Source organism: Mesoplodon mirus (genome assembly GCF_964341445.2).
Source record: "Mesoplodon mirus genome assembly, chromosome: X".
Classification (NCBI taxonomy): domain Eukaryota; kingdom Metazoa; phylum Chordata; class Mammalia; order Artiodactyla; family Ziphiidae; genus Mesoplodon; species Mesoplodon mirus.
Window position 1 is genome coordinate 110,907,019 of NC_138981.1, and position 17,510 is coordinate 110,924,528.

The 17,510-nt window shown below is 34.2% G+C and overlaps 1 protein-coding gene across 8 annotated transcripts in view; it reads right to left on the minus strand.

Moving 5' to 3' along the window:
* Window positions 1–17,510, minus strand: part of SMARCA1 (SNF2 related chromatin remodeling ATPase 1) — a 150,076-nt gene that overhangs the window by 84,683 nt on the left and 47,883 nt on the right. For all 8 annotated transcript variants that reach the window (XM_082609584.1, XM_082609583.1, XM_082609586.1 and 5 more), the window contains 4 exons: window positions 14,157–14,279; window positions 12,004–12,136; window positions 9,331–9,449; window positions 8,997–9,209 (listed from right to left, as the gene is read on the minus strand). In XM_082609584.1, coding sequence (XP_082465710.1) covers window positions 8,997–9,209; window positions 9,331–9,449; window positions 12,004–12,136; window positions 14,157–14,279 — 588 coding nt within the window. The remainder of the gene's footprint in view (window positions 1–8,996; window positions 9,210–9,330; window positions 9,450–12,003; window positions 12,137–14,156; window positions 14,280–17,510) is intronic.

The following is a 17,510-nucleotide window of genomic DNA, read 5'->3' on the forward strand; positions in this document are numbered from 1 at the left end:
CCCTCTGGCTATTATTATTCTCAGTAAGTAATAGTTGCCTGTGACTGCAGATATCTTTAGATACATATTCATGGTTCATAATGGGTGATTCAGAAAAAAAACTAACACTTTTGAGACAGTCTCATATGCAGTGAAATAGAATATTTCAAAATGATTATAAATCGACTGTATAATAAGTTCTTACCTTCATTCCTTTTAACCTGTCACTAACTACAGACAGAAAAATAATCTAACTCTCTGGAGAAAGGCACCAAGGAATAAGTGAGTCTGGACGCTACTTTCCTAGCATAGGTAATGCCACTTTCTCTAAAGATACCAACCCCATCTTTTATTCACATGCTTCAAGACTGCCTAACTAAACAGATGGTATCATAAACAGAACACGAGCTAACACCAGAAATTACAAGGAGGCCAGATTACCAATAAAATAGTGATTCACGTTTTGAATAACTAAGTGACTATGAAATGACTATGAGAAATTTCATGATGTCAAAAGCACTTTTATCTTATATAATTTTGCCTTTCATATACATATCCCCCTAGATTCTTGTACCTTTTTAATCTTCCTATTTTCCTCGGATTACAGGGAGTGGTTCATGTGCTCTCAAACTGTTTCCACAATTCTGTAGTCTAATTATCTCTTTCTCTCACGATTTCCCCATGCTGGATTTAGGAATGAAATTGGAGGGAGAAAAATAGCACACAAGAGGAAGAGAGGAGATACAAAAACAATAAAGGCAACAGAAGAGAGTAGGAAAATGACAAATGGAAAACTGTTCTGCAGTGTTGATAGCTGTGGCCAAAGGAAAAAAAAGTACTTTGTGTTCACACATGCTCAGGAAATGCTAGATTTTTAAAAGGTTAAACAAATTTCTTCATGGCAGGACTTCTCAGAGCTTTTAGCATTCTAATGTAGATTGGAAAGGTCAAGGGCAGGATTCAGTATCAGCATTTCCCAAATTTATTTGAACAGAGAACCCTGTTCTGCATATTGTATACAGTAAGGCCCCTACATACAAACCGAGAACTTTCAAAGATGCGAACTTGCATTCCATCTTGCAGCTTGCCCTCCATCTCCTACTGCTGATGATCCTTCAGCTCTACCATCTCCCACCTCCTCTCCCTCCTCCAGTCAGTAACTCTTCTTGCCTGTTCACTCTATGCCAGCCCCCATATGCCAGCTATTATACTGTACTACTGTACTTTTCAAGGTACTATACTGTAAGATTTAAAATATTTGATTTTTTGTATTTTTTATGTATTATTTGTGTGAAAAGTATTATAAACCTATTACAGTAGTACTATATAGCCGATTGTGTTAGTTGGGTACCTAGGCTAACTTTGTTGGACTTAACAAAGAAATTGGACTTATGAATGCACCCTCGGAATGGAACTCGTTCGTATGTAAGGGACTTACCGTATTTGCAAATCCTGGAACAATGTTTGGTAGAAACCAACTTGGGAAATGCTGTGCAGGGTAAGAGTGATAGATAAGACTAAGTTTGAGTCAAAACACAAAGAACCTAGAAGCTAAAAACAAAGAACTAAGCAATTTTACTTAATTCAGTTGACAAAAGGATCTCACTGATGATTGTTGAGCAGGAGTCGTCATGTAATTAAAGGTGTATTTTGCACTCTGAAATCTTCCCTTGATACAGTCTCAATAGTGGGAGCTCATAAAATTACCGACTCTCAAGATTGGAAAGGACCTTTAAAAATTATTCAGGTTGATGCTGAATCCCTTCTACTAGGTCCTTACTAATTAGCTATTCAGCTTGCCTGAATTCTTCCAATGACGGGGTACTCACTACCTCCCAAAGCTGTCTATTCCACCTTCGGACAAGTTAAAAATGTTCCCTTATGCAAAGCTACAATGTACTACCTTATAGTTTCCAACAATCAGTTCTAGGTCTAACTTTTGTAGTCAAATTGAACAAGCTGATTCTCTCTTCTGTATGACAATCTTTCAAATATTACAAGGCACCTCTCATGGTGCCATCACAATCACTGCAATTACCACCAGACCTGCCAGACATCCCTCTTTTAGGCCAAATAGCCTCCCCCTTTACCCATCCTTCATATAACACTTTTCTTGAAGGACTGTATAACACTTATGTCTACCCTTGGTTATATTATTTCTTTCCTTCCACCTTTCTTACACATTCTTTTAAACCAGGGGTCAGCACATCCTTTCTGTGAAGAGCCAAACAGTAAATACTGTCAGCTTTGTAGACCACATGGTCTCTGTCACGACTGCTCAGCTCTGCCATTGCAGCATGAAAGCAGCCATAAACGATGCATAAGTGAATGCATGTGGCTGGGTTCCCATAAAACTTTACAGATACTAAAATCTGAATTTTGTATAATTTTCACATGTCACAAAATAGTCTTCTTTTGATTTTCTTTCAACCATTTGAAAATGTAAAAATCATTCCTGGCTTGCAGGCCGTACAAATACAGGTAAAGGGCTGCAGTTTGCCAAGCCCTGTTTTAAACTACGGTCTTTAGATTGACTTTAAACAAACTGTCTGCCTTGGTTTTCCGTATCTTTTTAATAGTTTATAATTCCATTCAATGCAAAGTCACCCAAGTTTCAACTTTTGAATACTAGGATATGTATCTCTACCTTTATTTAATAAATAATGGGATGTTTGCAGTAAGTGGCGCTGCCGTATACTGTGTGGTGAATATCAATCACGCCAGGCACCAAGTTCAAACATCCTCTGCCCCAATACTCAGCTTCAAAGCATCAATTCAAAGGGCACAGAAAGCATCAGTAGACTTGAAGTGACTTATTGAAAGAGATTAAAGAGACTCCACGTTACATTTCCTATGTACTAAAATCCTAGACACTAAGCCTGCCTAAGTCTGAATGACAGAAGGTTGCTGCCCGTTATGGTTGAAAGTCAAAAGCAGGTGAATGAGCAAGAGCAAAAAAATAAATAAATAAATTGCATTCCACATCTGCACATCTAAATTGGTAGGTGGTTCTGTAAAGTCAGAATCTTCTTCTACAGTTCTTAGTAAAACAAAATGGGTGGTTTTTTCTCCTTTGCTCTTTTATAAACTCCCTATACTTTACCTTTGGGAACTGATACCTTCAACTATACATTCTGGGGTACATTTCCTAGGTTCTTTGTCACTTTGGAACCTCTATAATACTAACAAAAAGCAATGGCATTCTATACTAAAATCTCAGGGCCCACGCACACTGGTAGTTAGATGGGAGTTATATATTCTAATAATAATAAGAAATATATCCTATATTTCTTAAACAAGTGTCAAATGTTATGATAGTTTTACCTAACTGCTGCTACTTAAACATCGCTATTTGTAAAATGTCACATCACCTGTTAGTGCATGTATCATATTTCAGATTGTTAGAACAATTCAGTCTTAAATCAAACACTATAGTTACTAATAAAACACATGATATTTACAACTGGCTACTCAAACAAAAGCTGCAGGGATTACAGCCAAGTAAAGTCTATCATTAGAAAAAGGTAGATGAAAAGAAAAGAAAGGAAAGGAAAAGAAAAAAGAACTCAAACCCGTTGCTACATTTCTTCACATTCTATCCAAATCTGATCGAACTGTAGGGGTCTATGAGATAGAAGCAAACTGAAGTACGAAAGTTCCATGCTCATTTATTCACTGAATGCCTACTTTGTGCAAGGGTTATGCTGGTACTTTTAGGTGTAACCATTTGCACCTGAAAGTTAAGAGAGCAGTAGTAAAAAATGACTCTGGGGCAGATGGTGCTATATTAGCCAAGGGAAGTAAAAAAAGAGGAGGAACAGAGAAAAGACAGAGATATAAATTTGGGAATCGTCAGCCTATATGGTAGTTGAGGTAGACATTTGCCCATTTCCACAGAACAGTATTTCTAAAATGTAAATCTGGCCATGTCACTGCCCTGTTAAAATCTTTCAATGACTCCCCTTTTCCTATAGAATAATGACCAAAGTTCAATACCAAGGACAGGGCTCTTCATAATTTGGCTGCCAGCTCCTTCCTCATCTTCCAGGACTTCCCTACTCACACTCCAGCACAACCTACTTGCAGTTTTTTAATGTGCTGTGCTTGTTTCTACCTTTGCACATGCTGTTTCCACAGTCCCAGGGCCAACTCCTTCCTGGTCATTCAAGACTCAGTTCCAAGAAGGACCTCTTCTATGAAGCTATTCCTCTGACCTAACCCTCAAGGCAAAGTTAAACACAACCCCTTCTGTACATACCTCTATATAGGACCTTTCTGAAAATTAAGGCTGAAAGGGACATTTTAGTCTTTCAAGCACATTGGGAAACAATATATCCCTATAAGCATAAATATATTTTAATATTTTCATAATTCTACAGTCAAGAAGAACCCATCATTAATTTTACACTTTACCAATTTTGTGAATAATGTATTAATTCATATCCTCACATTTCACTAAGAATGTAATGCTCTAAGAAATCAATATTAGCTGTTATCACACAATTAAGCACTAATACACAAAATAAAAAATCATGAGTGGCCTTCTTTATAAAATTTCCTAGGCTATGCTGCATAAGCAACAAACAAAAGTGTTATTGTGACTATAAGACAGGTTGGAAAATTTTTAATTTGACTTTTGTTTTTCTAAAGTATCTAGAAAGAAAATCCTTCTCTGACTGGACAGATAATTTATCAAATATCCTGTGCTGAACTAATAATTTAGTTAATGTTTACTATCAATGATAAACCTATAAAAAGGGAAGCAAGCTAATAAAGAGCTATAGCAATATTTTCTAAATAGTATTTTTTCTCCTACAATTCTGATGAGGAATGTCATGCTCTTAATTTTAAATAAGGAACACTTTCATTAATAATAAAGCTGTGATTTGAAAACCAACAGCAATAACATGAAATTTTTATTACATTGTATATAACAGTGTGTGATTCTCTCTCTGAGATACTACCCAAAAAATTCATTTAAACTACTACAAAAGGCAGGGTAATTGTAATAACTAATTACTAATACTCTGATTCAACTCTAAAGTCCATGGCCACAGGCTATGTACACGGAGCTTCTGGCAAGGCCAGGAGAGGAAAGAAAAAAGCTTCCTAGAGGCTAAAAAGTAAGAATATTTTTAAACTAAAATTAAGAGTCAAAGCAACCCTGCAAAGGAAGCATAGTGGCTATATCAAGAAATGTTCTTTATTTCAGAGAGCCAAATTCTGCTTTTTCTCCTTTAAGTACTTAAAAGAACCTAAGCAGGTCCAAAGAATTACTGATTAAACTTTGGATACTTTCAATATGTCCTTTCCAGTAAACTAACGTGCTAGATATTTTAGACTTCTCAGATTCTTTTCAAATCTCCCAGTCACGTTAGTCCGTCACTAAATGAACAGAGATAATGCCCTGACATTCATTCCCTAAAAGGAATTAATGAGCTAATGTTGGTAAAGGGATTGGCAACCTTATATATAAAAGGTAGTATATAAATACAAAGTATTATCTTTTCCTCTTACAGTCATCTGGCAAAGGTCCTTTTAAGTCTGATAGTTTTTAAATGTCCTAAGCCTAAGACCTCAATATAATACATTTTTTTCTTAGAAGGAAAATGGTAGGGCAATTCATGTACTCTGAGCTTAAAAATCTAAATTGATCATATCCTTCCTACTTGTTTATGTAGTTCAATAGAGACTGATTACTTACTTAAAGACCACACAAGTTCTCAGAGAAAGAAATCACAGTCTTTTTAGCACAGAGAAACAGAACTAAAACTCATTTTCTCTTTTGTATAGCCAGCATTTTTAAATGGAGAAGAGCCTCAAAGAAATTTTCAACCTTTAGCTGAAGGCTTTCAAAATGTGGCATATTTAGAAGTGGAGGTTCATGCCTTTAAGTACTTTAAGACTGTTAAGTCAGAAGCCATGAATTCAGTACTTTGAGATCTTTGAATAAAATATAACTACCAAGGTTTCTTTTTTTTCCCCTAAGTATTTCACACTATTTATTGGTGTCTCTGGGAAAGAGTCATCTTTAAGCAAGGTTATGTTTTTAAAGATAGCTTCTTTAGTAAGCTAAGTTTAAAGTTTAATCATTAATAAAATTTTAATTTGAACACCGTGACACACTCACATAATGAATCAAATTACATCCCCTGTTATTTCTAAGATGGGGTTTTTCAATGAAGCAAATTATTTTAATTTTGGAAATCACAAATGCCTCTTTCAAGGGGGAAGTTTCACTTCCTAGATTGTGAATGTGATTCACTATACAAGACCAATTATTTAAAATGAGGGGAAAAGAGATCTAGAAATAATAGTAATCCATTTCTTTAATTCCCTAATGATTTTTATTATCATGAAACATTCCAAAAAGATGGTCTAAATATATTCATGCATATTTTAAAATATATTACTTATATTCTAAATCCAGAAATATAAGCAAAAATTATCCATTAACTAGGAAGGAAATAATATAGTAGAAAAGTTAACAAAAACTCTGGACTAAAATATATAATATGAAATAAACTACTATATGTTTTTAAAGATTCTTTAGAAATCATAAATTCCACCTTCCAGAACATAATTAAGGACAGAATTGTCTTCATTTTTAACAGACAAAATAAAAGTTTCATTTTTCAATCACGTATGTAGTTAATATCCACTCTTTGGAAAACATACATTAGAGATTTAAACCTCTTGGTAAAGAAAGAGGTAAATGTTTTGTTGAAAGATGGAAGAAAAGATTCTTTACAAGGGAGTTCAGAGACATCTAGTGGTTGTTAATAATACACTGGGTTTCTTCCCGGAAAATGAAATAAGGTTATGTATGTAGTTCTACAGTCATGTTCGTATTACAAATAATATAAGATTTTCCTTGCTCTTTTGAATCTGTTTCATCCGACTGCTTTAGTTTAATGTTTCCAGAAACTGAAAACAGCATTAAACTCAACCTTTTAAAAAATTAGTAAACTATCACTGAAATAATACTCAAAATTCAGTAAATGTTCCATCACATAAAAGGGCATGTATGATCGAAAACATGATTCATCAACAAATGCAGGTGGGCATTTGTCTTTTACAAGCTGCTGATGCCGCTCTAAATTAGATCATTATACGCATAAAACCTCAAATGGCTAAAATTTTTAAATGCATGGCTTTTGAAAGGAGTTCTCTGCTAAACATGGTCATAGATGCACCGAGCTAGAAGGCACCTTAAAAGGCCAACTAGCTCACTGCCAAAGTCTTCAGACTGTCAAAATAGAATCTCATTTTCAAAGCTAATAGAAAGCTATTTAACACTGTTCTTCAATATTCTATTTCAACCATCCAAAGAACCCTGTCAAACAACTCTTCCCTACATCCAACCTCAGCCATTCATGCTACAGATTAATTCCTATCTTTTATATTCTTTTCTCAATTCTTCCTACTGTATCTTATTAACATATACACCTCTTCCTATTCTTTTGTACAAGTATAGCACTTTACGTTCATCCCTACAATTGTCGTGTTGCAAGGGAGATTCAATCAATTCATCATTCCAATTTCTCTAGTTCCTTTTGGATTCTGGCTTGATCCAAAGTACTTGCTACCTCTCCCAGCATTATGTATTCCATAAACTTGATAGACGCATTCTAATAACAGTCCAGGAACCCTCTAAATTTGTGTTAAAATTTTAAGAAATATCTGATCTTATAAAGCATCCACCAAAATTAGCATCTTCAATATAGCAACTCAGATTTTTCTTTTCTTTTTTTCAACTTGAACTGAAAATATAAAATGGGTCAAACAAAATGTTCAGCATTGCTTCACACCCCTATGAACTTTTGGCCAAGAAAACATTTATGATAGACAGAAACTAAAGAAAAATGTTCACTGTTTAGATTGTTAGTTTCTGGTTACTTTTAATGTTTAGGCTGTATGAATCTACTTTTGTCTTAATTACCTCGGCTAACAAAAGACTGATGATGCCAACATTAAAAACATGTGGCATTTATTTCAATATCAGCAAGAATACTTCTAAGCAGCACTAGGATTTAACAGGAACACAATTCATGTTAGAAAGTAACAGTAAATTGCATGAAGCTAAAATAAAATCTCTTCTTAATTATTGTCTCATAATATTCTTATAAAAACTCTACTTAGGCAACAATTCCTTCTCATTAAAAATAAATCCTTAAGTTATTCACACAGTCTCAAGTATCACCTGCCTCATTACAAAGGGGAAACTACCTTTAAAGTGAAGAGCTCTGGTGGTTACCATATTCACCAAGTAATCAAACTCAGCACCACTAAGAATGTGACAACCTGACATAATGAGCCTCCTGATGTGATGCAATGAGAAATACACATCACTTAGGCAGCATTCCTGCCGAAAGTGCTTAACCTAAATCTAACAGTGAGCAAACAATGAGATACATGTTGGGCATTCTACAAAATGAGTCTGGGTACCTTAAAAAAGTCATTGTCATGAAAAACAAAAAGTTGTAGACTGAAGAGACTAAAGAGACTCAACCAAATGCAATATGTGAACCCTGACTGGCCCATCAATTTAAAAAAACAGCTATGAGAGACACTTTAGGGACAACTGGAAAATTTTGTACATGGACTGTATACTAGATGACATTACTGAATCAACATTAACATTTTCAGGTAGGATGATGGTACTGTGCTCATGTAGGAAAATATTATTTTTATTTAGGAGATAAATGCTGAAGTATTTAGAGGTGAACACTCATACTGTCTGTGACTTACTTTCAAATGGTTCAGAAATATAGATCTGTATATAGATTAATGAGTATAAAACATAGATCTGTATTTCTGAATACAATATATAGATTCTATATGTGTAGATAGATGCCATGTATGTATGTATAAGTATATACACACATATACTAGTGAGAGGAGAAAGCCAACGTGGCAAAATGTTAAGAATTAGAGAATCTAAGTAAAGGATGTATGATATTTGACATTTTTCAAAAGAAAACGTTGGAGGAAATAAGTAACAAAGGAATACGTACCATGGCGGTTCTAGACTTGATAAACCAGTCAAATCTAAACTGAGGAGCATTCCGAACACACTGTCTTAATTCTTCATACACGTTTTCTCTATCAAAGCCCATTTTGTGTAACATACAAATCAAGAATCTATCTTCTTCCTCAGTATAGTTCTTTCCTTTGCTGGTTCCATACTGAATACGTAACTGATGAAATGGAGCCTTGTATCTTGCAATCTGTAGATTTAAACAAAATAGTGCTTTTGACTAAATGTGCAATAATAATAAGTCAAAGCTAATCACCATTTAATCAATTAAAACAATCTATTGGTAATGTGACAATTATGAAATATACTACTTTGGCATCCAGGGCTTTCTTGATACTGATCCTTCGTTGAATTCTTGCTTCTCCACGTTCAATTTGAGCCATAATTTTCTCAATGTCCTGTAATTCATTGCAACGTTCCCAAAATACAGCTGAAAAACAGAGTTATTACTTTACAATTCTATCATCTTAAGTAAATGAATCCAAGGAACTGTAGAATGAGGAATTAGCAGGAAAGGATACAGTGAACTTACACTGCTTATAATTAAGATTCAAATTCATCTGTATATATACGTTCAATTATTAAATACTCCTAAGGTGTAATAAATGAGGGGTATTAAATACCTCCTTCCATTTAAAAGTAAGACCTCAACAAGGAGGTTTTAGGTTAGTGATTTTCCTTTCATGAAATATTACAAAGTTTTTAATTATCCATCCCAGATGACTAGAATTTCAAAAGATACTACTACAGATACTGATTTAAGCTATGCTTTTATTCAAACATTATACAGAAGGCACCAAACACATAAAGTGAAACAGAAGAGAGGGTGGTCATATAGACTTAGAGAACATAGTTTCCTAGCAAGCAAAAATAAAAACGAAACTATTATCAACAGGTCAATCAAATTTCCTATAAAGCAACAATTTCTACTGAAACTGTTACTTCACTTTTGGAACCACTCACTATTCTTACAGTGTTTCCAGTGACATATAGCTTGTTTTTTTAACTTACTTGGAATAGCCTTTTCTCTTTAAAAAAAAAAAAAAGGAAAGCCAAGTCACCCAAATTTTATAAATGAGCTAAATGAGCTGGCTGCATTAATATGTCACAACTTATGACTTCAGTGAGAGGCCCTCTAATGACATATTCTACATTCTCAAAGCTTTTCATTTTTAGAGTCTATCAAGAAAGGAATGTCAGTACTCTGATTTTTATAAGCACCTGTATTCATTTATTCATTCTCTCACTTATTCATTCAACACAATTTAAACGCCTACTATGTATAAGATACCACGAACAGCCAACTGTACACATTTCATCTTTTATTGCAACCAACTACATAAATTCTTTCAAATCTCCCCATCCTCTGACTTGGCCCCAATTAAGCTGCCCTGAGCTAGTCATGCTACCTGGATTGCTGTCGATTTGAAGGAACATCTGACATGGTATTTTTTTAAAATAAGCTCTTTTTAAAAATATTTATTTATTCATTTGGCTGCGCCAGGTCTTAGCTGCGGCACGTGGGATCTAGTTCCCTGACCAGGGATCGAACCCAGGCCCCCTGCATTGAGAGCACAGAGTCTTAGCCACTGGACCACCAGGGAAGTCCTGACATGATATCTTTTTAAATCATTTTTTTCTTGCAATTTCATACACACTGATGTTCTCCCCCTTCCTAACTTTTGAAGAAAATTCTACTCCAGAAAACCTCTCTGCACATATCCTTTTATACTCCTTTCATTCAACTCTTGCTGCTACAATTTCTCTCTCTCCTCTATTTTTCCCCTCTTTAAGCCCCAAAATGTCCTAAACTTATGTGATAGATTTTAAGGGTAGTAGTAATGTTATACTGTTATCAAAGTAAAGGACATTCATAGACTTGATGTTATACTACACGAAATAAAAACTCAAATATAATCCATCTCTCAAGTCCCTGGCAATCACCAGAAGACCCTTTCAGATTTCCAAAAGAAAAAAAAGGGTCTGTTCTCTAATTAAACATGGATTTATTCAAGCATTAGCACTATAACTAAATTAAAAATTGTGCCTAATCTATATTAATCTTTGGTATATTTAGTAGTATTTCAATGTTTCCTCCCTACTATTTTTCATGGCAAAAATGCAGAATTTCAGTTGTTAGGCTAAATAGGCTTTGAAAGGCTAGCTCAGAAACCTAAACCTACTTTGTAACATTGTTTCTATGGGGAAAAAAATGCCCTAGATTCTATACAGCTGATATTCAGACTAAATTTGAGAGCTCAACCTAACTGGATTTTAGAAACTTCCTATGTTCTTCTACATAAAGAAAATTTATTAGACATATTTACCTATTTTAATAAGATTTATTTTCAGAAGCCTGAGGTTGGATGCACTGTGACATGGAAATCAATATTAACTCCATATGCTTCAGCACCTAATCTAGTTCTGGTCAAGACCAAAGACACAGCTAAGTAAGAGAAGGAGCTGATTCTAGGACCAATCAACAGATTTATTCAAGCAGTCTTTTCAGATCTACTCCAGCTTGCCTGGAGTTAACAGAATCCACACATAACTTGCCTGGAGCAAACTAGAACCCTGAGAGTGTTTGAGGATCTAAAAGGACCTTATAGGAATTCTCTACTTCAAGGACAACCTAGAAAGACACTAATTCCATCCACTGAAACTGAAGCCTTAGACTTGACTTGCCCAGAAGATGATCAAATTCCAGATGTGGGAAAGTAGGCATTTGCCAGTGCTCATCCAATAGCTACCACCCTTGTTTTATCAGTGCTATACTTGGCTCTATTAGCTAACTAGTAGGGACAACAGCAATTTTTTTTGATAAATCTTATAATCTTTTCATAGAAATACAATTATATTTTATACTTTCACTTACAGTTTATTCATAAAAGTCTAAAGGTCTCTGAACAAAGGTAAAATTAAATTGACACTAAAGAAATGTATAAGGTTACAATTAAACACCATTTTTGTAGTTGTATACAAACCTGAATACTCCATGACCTCCTCAGGAGATTTGCCCTCCACCTCTCGAGCTATATTATCAATGTCATCTCTTCCATACTTCTCATTAGCTTTAATAAACTGATTAAAATCTCGCTTAGTCCAGTTTGTGAATCCCTGTGAACAAAAAATTAAGCATCATCAATAGAGGTTAAATCAACAAATCCAAATATTGTTCTATTTAGTTCTACACAACAATACATTAAAAACAGTTCAAAAGACTTGAAATTTTCCTCCTTATAAAATCCAAGGTTTTTTATGTTGGAATCAAAAGTTGAGTTAGTGTTATTAATAACTGCTTTTCTATCATGAAGAGAATGTACTTGCCTCCAAGTACTAAGAACTGATTTATAGTTCCAAGACATTGTGTAGTTTTTAACTCCGTATTTTATAGATGCCTACTACATTAAAATACAAATGCATTAAAATTAAAATACTAATGCAAATGCTGAAGTCCTGGATATTCCAGTACTTCATTTTTTTAACAGACTTATTCCCATGTAAATTAAGAAAAAATGTGGATGCATTAAATCAAAAAAATACATGAAGGAACAAAAAGACTGAAGAAAAATTTTTGTAGCTCTTTACATCATTCCAAACTACTGTGAACAAATAATTTCTGTTCAAAATTATATTCATAAATAGGATTCAATAAACAGAATGTTATTGGGCCTGCTCAATTTCTTTCCTAAAAGATAGAACAGTTCGACCAATCAGTGTTTTAAGTCTCCTTGGTATTTATTAGCATATCTCTGAAGTCACAAGATCAAATTTTTGTCTTCCACTCCTCATGTCCCAACCCACATAAATGTGATACCCTTGACAGAGCAAAACTCTATCCCTAGGCATTAGTTGATAAAGATTTTAGATTACCCCACAGTTTGTTCCTTTGTACTCCCATGATTTTTTAAAAGATTAATTATTTAGGGCAGTAGAGAAAGGTGATTAAAGATGACTTCAAGTACTAGGAGGGGCAAAAAATTGATTTTGTTTCTAATTACAAACTAAAGCAATTTCTCAGTTGAGACTGTATATTCACAATATATTGTACATTCACAATATACTGCAAGCCAAGTAACATTCTAAGACCATAACTTTATTTTTGTGTTCAGGAAATAAATTTTGAAAAAAAATCATGAATATTTAAATGTTTTATTTTATTCTGTGGTAAGTCCTAATATTCAACCAGTTGCAATTACATTTTCAAACTAAACTTTATGACTTCCAGGCATTTGGCTCAAAAATTATGAATGTAACTTGTAAAACTTCATTCAATAAAATTACATGTTATAACAAAGAAAAGACCTATATAATAAATAAGATATAAATATAAAAACTATCTTTCAATAATTAATGTGGAAAATTTCCTAGCACTGTGCTTTGCATATTGTTCAAAGGAATTTGTTGAATAAATAAATCTTGCTAGCTACTTTCTATACTAAGGTGGTATCATACAGTACACGTTTCTGTATTATTTTCCAAGGATCTTTTGCACTGTAATTCTTTTTATGTTCTACAGATTATTTTGGAAGTATGACACTCATAAAACTCATTAAAGCAACAATGACCAGAAAGCATTAATATGTTGTTCAAATTGAAATGTTTCCTACTTATTAACTATTAGCTTTTAACTATACAATGAGCACCTCTTATAGTTTCAGAAATTTCTCATCATTGTATTAAAGTTCTTTTCAAGAAAGAATATAAGGCATTTTGAGAATTATGAAATCATTCCATAAATAAAAGATTAGTAGAGTATAATTTCAGAGGACAGTTCACAATCAATAAAATAAATTTAAATTTTCAAGAATATGCTAGTAATTACTGTCTATCAGGATTCATATGTGGATTAACTGACTTTATTATAATTGATAAAATGCATGTCTTATTTCTTATAATTGACACCTATATTTTGCATTTATATATTTTTTAGTATTTCTAAAAGAGTGTATTCTAAAAAAGGAATTTAAAAAAATAGGGATATTTGGTCTAAATGTATGTTTACAAAATAGCCCTGAGTTGTGTTGGTGTGTCCAATCAGGGTACCAGGCCCATATAATAAAAAGTAGGTGTAATTTATAATATCTTTTTTTCTATTCGTTGACTAGAAGTATTTCAATCACTTAAAATATGTTACTTGTGTGAGAAGTTTTTCCTTTTCTTCAGTCTCTTCTGGTGTAAGAGGTTCAGCTCCATCAATCTTTTTTTGCTCCTCTCTTTGAGCCACAGCTGGATTTGGGATATCAGGGTTCCTTGGGACCTAAGAATCAAGAGGTGTGTTATGAGTAAACTGTTGAGAAAAATTAATTAAGGGTATACATTCTTATATCAATATTTAGAGTTATCTCAGCAGTAAACAAAATAAAGTCATATCAGAATGACACATGATCCTCTCCACATTTCTACTACCATGATATTACCAAAGTAAAACTGTTCTTAAATGTGCCACGTGGTATTTTACAGTTAAAAACCAGTTACAGGGCTTCCCTGGTGGCACAGTGGTTGAGAGTCCGCCTGCCAATGCAGGGGACATGGGTACGTGCCCCAGTCTGGGAAGATCCCACATGCCGCGGAGCGGCTGGGCCCGTGAGCCATGGCCGCTGAGCCTGCGCGTCCAGAGCCTGTGCTCTGCAACGGGAGAGGCCACAACAGTGAGAGGCCCGCATACCACAAAAACAAAACAAAACAAAACAAAACAAAACAAAAACAGTTACAGCTAAATGCCCATTATATTCTAGATTTAATTACACTGTGGAACAAAAAAATCCTTATGATATTGTAATACATGGTAATAATAATATCATTATCTCCAACACCAACATTATACAATGAAATCTCAAGCCCAGAAACAAAAAGTTGGGTAGTACAAAAAGAGCCCGTATTCACCTGGCAATACAGACCAGGGTATAGAAGTGGCAATGCACCTGAAGATTGCATCCAATGCTCTAATCAGTTCAACGTGCAAAAAGAAAGGAGTACTTTTTTTGCCTTCCAGGATATGGAAAGAGACAGCATCTTCACATAAAATGCAAAGACTGAAAGAGTGGCAGGATAATGAAGAAGCAAAAAATGAGAAAACATAGAGACTATATATAAGAGGGAAGGGGTAAGCAAAGCACACAAACAGCTGTGATGGGACCTGCAGTCAAAGGGAAAAAACTACAGTAGCAGTGAGCAACAGAAGGTATAGTGTATACTATACAGCTCTGCATAGTATACAGAGCTGCAATACACTGACAACTGAGAAGAAGAGAGCTCAAGTTCAAAAGACTGAGGACAGAAGCTCAGCTCTACAAGGAAGCGAGCAGTAAGACAGTCATTTGTATCTCAAAACTGTAGCCCCAGGGGCCTCAGTGTGTCACCATGAACTTAGACAACCCATACAGTTCAGCAGTATAAAGCAGCATTCACTGTATGGAGTGATAAACTAAGTCACTCAGCGCAAAGCCTCACATCATTTTTATGTGCATCTGCAGTGACAATGCAGCACACTGATTTACGAGGGCAGGTATATAACATGTATAGTACATTTTATAGCATCCATCAAACATGGCAAGAACAGGGTTGGCAGTAAGCCTTCCACTGTTTGGAAGGCACACCTATCATAAATGACTCATCCTCTAGAGGTATCAAATAGTCACGGTTTTACTAAAACATGATTATAATACATACTAGAGTACATTTCTCTAATTGTTATACATATTTCATGGAGTTTGAACCATAGCACTGTAATTTAAAAATAAGTATTTTTAAAACTATTGTATCCAATAGTTGTTTAAATATAAAACCTACTAACTGGGCATTAAAAAGACATACTGAGAAACAGATTCATTTGTACATAATCATCAGTATGAGACAATCAAATTAGTAAGTATTGACTAAATGTCTATTTTGTCCATAGCACTATGATACATGTTCACTGGAATATAAAAAATAGTGGACATGGTCCTTGCCCACAAGGAGCTCACAACCTAGTTGCGGAATTCTGAGCTATACTCTAAGAAATATAAGAATGTGGGGAGATGGAGAAGAGAGAAAGAATATTCTAGGCTGGAGCAGTAAAGCAAAAACAGTGAAAGCAAAAACAGGAAGGAGCATATAAGGTTTATGTTGAGATGGGATAAGAAACAAGGCCAGGTGGAAACAGAATTAGAGGGCCTTCTGAAACTACACAGTAGGCTACAGCAAGCTATTGGAGATCTTTCAACAAAGGAGTACTGTTTTCACCTGCAAGCCTTGTGCTGGATGGATTGAAGTGAGGAAGCGACTAGAGGCAAGAGAACCAGCTAAACTGTTGTAATCTAGAAATGACGTATGATCACCTGGCCTAGGATGGTAGCAAATGGAAATGGAAAAGAAGGTGTAAATTAAAAATGAAATGTAGCCCAGTGATATGCATGATTTAAAATAACTTTTTTCAATAGCTAAATTTCACTTTTAAATCACAGGCACACCAGCAATTCCATTCCTAACATATCTATACAAAGACTTTTAGGAGAATGTTTATAGCAGCTTTACTCACAAGAGCCAAAACCCAGAAAACAGTCCAGATGTCCATCAACAAGAGACTGGATAAGCAAACTGTGGTATATCCTTACAATGGAATAGTATTCGTCAATAAAAAGGAATGCACTATTGATAATGGGACAACATGGATGAATATCAAAAACATTATGCTAAGTGAAAGAAGCCTTACACATAATATGTGATTCCATTTATGTGAGACTTTAGAACAAAAAAACTAATCTATAGATGAAAATAATATCAGAACAGTGGTTGTGTCTGGGGAATGAATATAAGGATTGACTGGGAAGGGGCACTTTCTATATCTTTATAGGGGCTTCAGTTATGTAGGTGTATGCATTTGTCAAAATTCATCAAATGACACACAAGATTTATACATTTCAATGTATATAACTTTTATCTTAAAAAGAATCAAATAAATATTGAACTCTGGCTAATGATATGCACGTTGAAGTGTTTCCGGGTGAAATATACTTATGTCTGCAACTTTGAAATGCATAAAGAAATAAGAAGGATATCCATTTGATAGAAAGCTGGAGAAATGGACAAATAGTTGATAAAGCAAATACAGTAAAATGTAAATTGGAAAATATATGTTGTGTGTATATGGGTGTTCACTGTATAATTATTTTGACGTTTTTCTGTTTGGAAATTTTTCATAATAAAATGTTGAAAAAAATTACAGACATAGCTTTAAAAGTTTAACAGACCCCTTCAGTTGCTGGTGAAATTACTTTGGCCATAAATTTTAACTTTCATTGAGGAAAATCTCTTTAATCTTAAGATATTTCTCTACCAAAATGCTTCAAACTTTCCATATCTGACAAACCATACTTTAACAAAATATTTCATAAACATCTAATTTTATGACAGAAAATGGATAATATACTCACACAAAATAAACTTTTTATTCCTATGTAGATATCTTCAATACTAAAAATTTTCCACCTGAACTTTAATAAAGGCA